Source organism: Chiloscyllium plagiosum, chromosome 18 (genome assembly GCF_004010195.1).
Source record: "Chiloscyllium plagiosum isolate BGI_BamShark_2017 chromosome 18, ASM401019v2, whole genome shotgun sequence".
Classification (NCBI taxonomy): domain Eukaryota; kingdom Metazoa; phylum Chordata; class Chondrichthyes; order Orectolobiformes; family Hemiscylliidae; genus Chiloscyllium; species Chiloscyllium plagiosum.
In genome coordinates this window covers 1585240-1591621 of record NC_057727.1, presented here as the reverse complement: position 1 = coordinate 1591621, position 6382 = coordinate 1585240, and the positions used below count along the sequence as shown (strand labels likewise).

General features: G+C 43.7%; 1 protein-coding gene across 3 annotated transcripts in view; it reads right to left on the bottom strand.

The window, feature by feature from the left end:
- The window catches only part of si:dkey-202e22.2 (netrin-4), a 42732-nt gene extending 37382 nt beyond the window's left edge, over positions 1–5350 (bottom strand). For 2 of the 3 annotated variants that reach the window (XM_043707553.1, XM_043707555.1), the window contains exons 1-2: positions 4859–5350; positions 542–1083 (exon numbers count right to left, since the gene is read on the bottom strand). In XM_043707553.1, the coding sequence (XP_043563488.1) occupies positions 542–1083; positions 4859–4931 (615 nt within the window). In that variant the 5' untranslated portion in view covers positions 4932–5350. The remainder of the gene's footprint in view (positions 1–541; positions 1084–4858) is intronic. The other variant, XM_043707554.1, reaches the window with a different exon arrangement.
- Between the last annotated feature and the right edge of the window lie 1032 nt (positions 5351–6382).

Here is a 6382-nt window from a genome sequence, read left to right as displayed (position 1 = left end):
ACTGGGCTTGTATACCCTTGGGTTTAGAAGACTGAGAGGGGATCTGATTGAGACATTTAAGCTTATTAAAGGATTGGACACTCTGGAGGCAGAAAACATGTTTCCTCTGATGGGTGAGTGCCGAACCAGAGGACACAGCTTAAAAAATGGGGTAGACCATTTAGGACAGAGATGAGGAGAAACTTCTTCACCCAGAGAGTGGTGGCTGTGTGGAATGCTCTGCCCCAGAGGACAGTGGAGGCCCAGTCTCTGGATTCATTTAAGAAAGAGTTGGATAGAGCTCTCAAGGATAGTGGAATCAAGGGTTATGGAGATAAGGCAGGAACAGGATACTGATTAAGGATGATCAGCCATGATCATATTGAATGGTGGTGCAGGCTCGAAGGGCAGAATGGTCTACTCCTGCACCTATTGTCTATTGACTCTCCGACACTGCGGCACTCCCTCAGGACTGACACTTTGACAGTGTGGCACTCCCTCAGTATTTGCTTATTTAGGAAATTCCGCTGTGGGTGACCTGTCAGTTTTGGGAAGGTCTTACCTCACCGTTGGTGCAGGGCAGTGGGTTGGAATATCTGGAAGTGCAGAGTGAGTTCTCCTGCTCGGAGTCATCCACCATCCCGAACGTCTCTGTACAATTCCTGGAAAAATACTTGTAGGGTCTCCAACTTCTGCCAAAGTCCTGCGAGCGCTCCAGAACCATGATTGCCGGCCTGGGCGACTTAAAAACCAGGACGACGTGCGTTAAGTAGAATTCAGTTTCCAAATCCAGGCGGATCTCTTCCCTGGGCACTCCTTGGGCAGACTGCCACCAGCTATTCCGGTGATGGAAGGAGCTGTCTGTCATGTCGGAAGCCTGGTGGGAATATCCTGGCTGCTTGGCATTGCACTTGGAGCAGGTTGTGTGCCTGCAGATGGAGGCCAGGTCTCTGGGAGCCTCCCTGTTGAGGAAGGAGCAGTATAACTCCATTCCATTGTCACCGCATGTTGTTAAAGTCTGCACTGACCTCCCGATGACCAGGTTCCCCACTGAAGGGTTGCAGGACTGTCCCTCGCATCGTAATGTTTGTGCCTTCCGCCTGTCTGACATTGAGGTGAGAGAAAAGTTACTGATGTAAACAGCCTGTCACTTTTATCTTTCTACACTTCTAATTATGGGCTGAAATAAGAATAGCACTCTTTTCAAAAACCGAGGAAGGCTGCACGTTTTTAAAGCAAGTGACCCGACCCTCGGTGTGAAGCAGAGTTGATACGTCGTTTGGGATATCTGGTCAGCATGGACGAGTTGGACTGAAGGGTCTGTTTCCATGCTGTTCATCTCTATGAGTCTATGGCTCTATTCCTATTCTGCCCCTCAATATATTTACAGTCTAATTTCCTTCTATGCTTGTAGAATTGGAGGCAAGAGATTGTGAGCAAATGGAGCTTTGGTTAGTACAAGCAGCTGATTGGCCCGTGGACTCGTCCAGTTATCAAATGATTTCTGCCTGCGAATAACTTTGTGATTGGCTCTCAGGTAGCTGAATAGCCAGGGGCTGTGAACCAGAGAGGGATATGCTTTCAGACCTTCAGCCACTTCAAACTTAAGGAAACCAATTTATTATTCCTCTTTAAACTGGAGAAATTTGCAGCTCAGCAGAGACTGGGTGACTGTAATCTTCACATGGATTGGGTTAGTCAAATTAGCAGAGACAGCCATGAGGAAGAATTCAGAGAGTATATTTGGGATCTTTCCAAGAACAATATGTTGTCATTGTACCAGAGATTAGTTGGTACTGTGTAACAAGACAGGCTTAATAATTGATCTCAGTCTAAAAGATCCCCTAGGAAACAGTGATCATAACATGGTAAAATTTAGCATTCAGTTTTTGAGGGAGGAACCTGGGTCAGAAACAACTGTGCTAATCTTAAATAAGGGAAATGACAATGGAATGAGGGCAGAGTCAACTGGAGTGGATTGGGATGGAGATAAGCAGCAATATTAATATTATTATTAATGACTAATACACTGTTTTTCTTTCCCACAATCAACACCTTTTCCTGATTTACTCTGTTCGATAGTATAACTACTGTCAAATGGTTTAGGGGGCTTATAGTTTATTAAAATCATCACAGTCACAGAGAGTACTGTCTCATTAGAGAGAGACGGCTTGGGGGTGGTTTAACCTCAGGGGAGGGGAGAGGTTGAGAAGGAGATTGCTTTGTAGTAACTTTAGCCAGTGTAGGAATTGAACCCATTCTGCATCACAGACCAACCATCCAGCCAACGGAGCTAACAATTCCCATGATGCCTTTATGTGTATATGTCTGTTTCAGTCTGTCTGTCTTCACCCCTCCCTTTCCCTCTCTTATGTCTCTGTATTTCTGTATTGCTGAACCTTGTTCATTGTGCTGTTGTTTACCCAGTCTCTTTTCCTTTTTGGGATTCTGAATTCCTTTCTCTGTGGGATTGTCTTCCTTTCAACTCTCATTCTGTTTCTATTTTCCTCTTCCTTTTTCCACATCTTTCTGCCTTTATACTCCCAGAACTAGAGGGCATAGGTTTAGGGTGAGAGGGGAAAGATATAAAAGAGACCTAAGGGGCAACCTTTTCATGTAGAGGGTGGTACATGTATGGAATGAGCTGCCAGAGGATGTGGTGGAGGCTGGTACAATTACAGCATTGAAAAGGCGTTTGGATGGGTATATGAACAGGAAGGGTTTGGAGGGATATGGGTCAGATGCTGGCAGATGGAACTAGATTGGGTTAGGATATCTGGTCAGCATGGACGAGTTGGACTGAAGGGTCTGTTTCCATGCTGTACATCTTTATGACTCTATGGCTCTATTCCTATTCTGCCCCTCAATATATTTACAGTCTAATTTCTTTCTATGCTTGTAGATCACTGGCAAATCCAGAGGGCAGTCAATAAGGAGTTTAAATAGATCACCAAGCCTTTTTTCAAAGCAAATTTGAGATTAGGGAATCACTTCAACATTTTAATAATGTGTCAATAAATGCTTTTGGTTAAATTTTACCTAACTTTGCCTTTTCTGAGGTTGAAAGACTTATACTCAATGTGACAGGAAAGTCCTAATTTCTGCCATTGGCCCCACAGCTACAAAGGGATTAGATTATTGTGATGTGTCTGATCAACAGCTCAACACTAAAACCAAGAATATTTAACTTAGCTCCATCCCACGTAATCTCAAACTGCATATGACATTCTCTCATTAATAATGGTCTTACTGATTACACAATCATTATATATAAATGGATGTAGAGAATTCTACCACAAATGCATGTTCATACAATAGTGTGCAACTAGAAGTGAAACAAGTTTTTATTTTAGGAGCAGATTACTGCAGATTCTGGAATCTGTACTGAAAACACAAAAAAGGAGATCGCAGTGGATCAAGCAGCATCCATGAGGAGGGACAAAGCTAATGTTTTGAGTCCATATGACTCTTCATCAGAGCTGATGTGAGTGTGGAGGGGGCAATATTTTATTTTAACATGCTTAAACAAGAATGTGGAGATTATATAAGAGAAGGTAGTTTATACCCAATGTTAGCAGAAATAGTGTAACCAAATCCAAGCATATTCACTGATAATTACAGATTGTTTATTTGCTTGCAATACATACACAACGTGTTATTGTATACTTGGACAACGGAAAGATATTTGGAAGAAACATAGAACAGTGTTGGTTATGAAGTTATCAGTTTAGATCTTTATTTACAATATGGGAATGGTTCAGTATCACACTGCTCATGAGGGCTGGAGGGTCAGAGGCTTGAAATGTCAGGATTTCAGAGCTGGAATAATCCAGGGATCTCATTGCCCAGGAATAAATAAAGTGTCAGGAGTGGAGGGGATAGTGCACCCAGGTAAATATTGGAAATGAGCAAAGGCACCTGTTTTAAAATATTCTCACCATTCAGAGAGTGAAGTTGAATGGTCCCCCTCACCATCAGCAATTTCAGTGATTGACAGATTGGGCAAAACAACGAAGAATCTTTAAATTAATTATAGATTTAGGCAGGAGTTAGTGAGACAGGGAACATTGAAATGGCAATTTTAATGGAAAGGCAGTTCTGATGGATCATTGGGAGAGAGTTTGACACAAAAGACAGATAGTCCGATATTGAGAAAGACAGACAGTTAGACAGAGAGAGACAGACAGACAGTTGGATACAGAGACAGACAGTTGGACACAGACAGTTCGACAGAGAGAGACAAAGACAGACAGTTATACAGAGAAAGAGATAGTTAGACAGAGAGAGAGAGAGAGACAGACAGACAGCCACACAGACAGACAGTTAAACAGAGAAGGGACAGATAGACCCAGACTGATAGACAGACAGATAGATATACACAAACAGAGAGCTGGTCGACATAGACACAGAGCTTTAGGCAAGGAGCTACATACACAAACATAGATATTAGAGAGATAGACACATAGATAGACAGATGGTTTGACAGACACAGTGAGATAGTTGGGTAAGGAGCTAGACAGACAGATGTACAGAGTTCAATAGACAGGATTGAATAGATCGACAAAGAGAGTGAGACAGACAGCTAAACCAACAGAAAGACAGAGACAGACACAGCTGGAGAGAGGCAGACAGTCAAAAAGGTAGCAGATAATGAGAAACAGACAGAGCTAAATAGATAGGGAAATAGAGATGGATAAATAGAGAGATGTACAAATAAATACTGCTAGACAGAGAGGTGGATGGGCAGATGGACAGTGACAGACAGACTGACATTGATGCACACACACAAATAAATGCAGACATACAGCAAGGACAGAGGTAGATACGCAAGCTGAGGTGAAATACAAACTGAACGGAGCTAGGACTCTGCCTGACTTACCTGCTCCTCCTGACCTGCAGCCGATACATCCCAAGAGCAGGAGCAGGAGCAGACTGACAACTCCAGGCTGCATCTCAGCTCGCTCCCAGCTCCCAGCTCCCAGTCCTTGTTCGCCTGTTCCGCCGCTCAACTCTCCCCTCTCTCTAACCCTGGCTCCGGACCAGCTTGCATCCTCTAATCTTCCAGATTTATCAAATGAAGTTTGGGAATTGCAAACAGAAAACAAGCAGCTCCAAAACTCCGCCAGAGGATGAGATTTCGAACCCAGTTTAATAAATACGCACAAAATAATTAATTGCAAAAATGTCAAGTGAGAAAAATAAATCTGATGGTTAACTGGTCCATTTGGTACAGCTCCATTTTATTTCTGCAGAAGATATGAAGTCAATAGCTGTGGAATCTATCCTGTGAGTGAGTGGGATTCCCCAGTTACGGAACCTCTCTCAGCCTCTATCTTTCCTTGTATCAGTTACCCTCCGGGGTCACGTGAGTCTGTTGCTATTTCATGAAATGGATACATTAAACCCGGAAGTGTCAAGGGGTTGCAGGCTCCGCCCCAATAAGTGACGTCCAGCTTGAAACAATCCAATCAGAGAAGAGGTGATTTCCCACCCTTCACTTCCACTCCTTCCACCCCACAAATGTACCAAATTTTGGAATTAAAAATCACACAACACCAGGTTATAGTCCAACAGGTTTATGTGAAAGCACTAGCTTTTGGAGCGCTGCTCCTTCAACCACTGATGGAGGATGGTGCTCCGAAAGCTAGTGCTTCCAAATAAACCTGTTGGACTATAACCTGGTGTTGTGTAACTTATAACTTTGTCCACCCCAGTCCAACGCCGGCATCTCCAAATCATGATTACCTAATTTTGGAGAAGTTTGCCTTCCAAACCCACGCCCACTTCCATCTAGAAGGACAAGGGAAGCAGATACTTGGGAACACCACCCCCTGCAAGTTCCCCTCCAAGCCCCTCCTCACCATCCTGACTTGGAAACATATCACCGTTCCTTCAGTGTCGCTGAAGTCAGAATCCTGGAATTCCCTCCCTAACGGTTTTGTGGATCACGATAGTACGAGTACTATAGATGGGTCAGTTTTTGTCCAGTGTGTGCAGGAGGGCTTCCTGACACAGTATGTAGACAGGCCAACGAGCGGTGAAGCCACATTAGATTTGGTACTGGGTAATGAGCCCAGCCAGGTATTAGACTTGGAAGTAGGTGAGCACTTTGGTGATAGCGATCACAATTCTGTTATGTTTACTTTAGTTAAAGAAAGGGATAGGTGTGTACCACAGGGCAAGAGTTACAGATGGGGGAAAGGCAATTATGATGCAATTAGGCAAGATTTAGGAAGCATAGGATGGGGAAGGAAACTGCAGGGGATGGGCACATTAGAAATGTGGAGCTTATTCAAAGAAAAGCTCCTGAGTGTCCTACATAAGTATGTACCTGTCAGGCAGGGAGGAAGCTGTAGAGTACGGGAAACGTGGTTTACGAAGGAAGTGGAATCTCTGGTCAAGA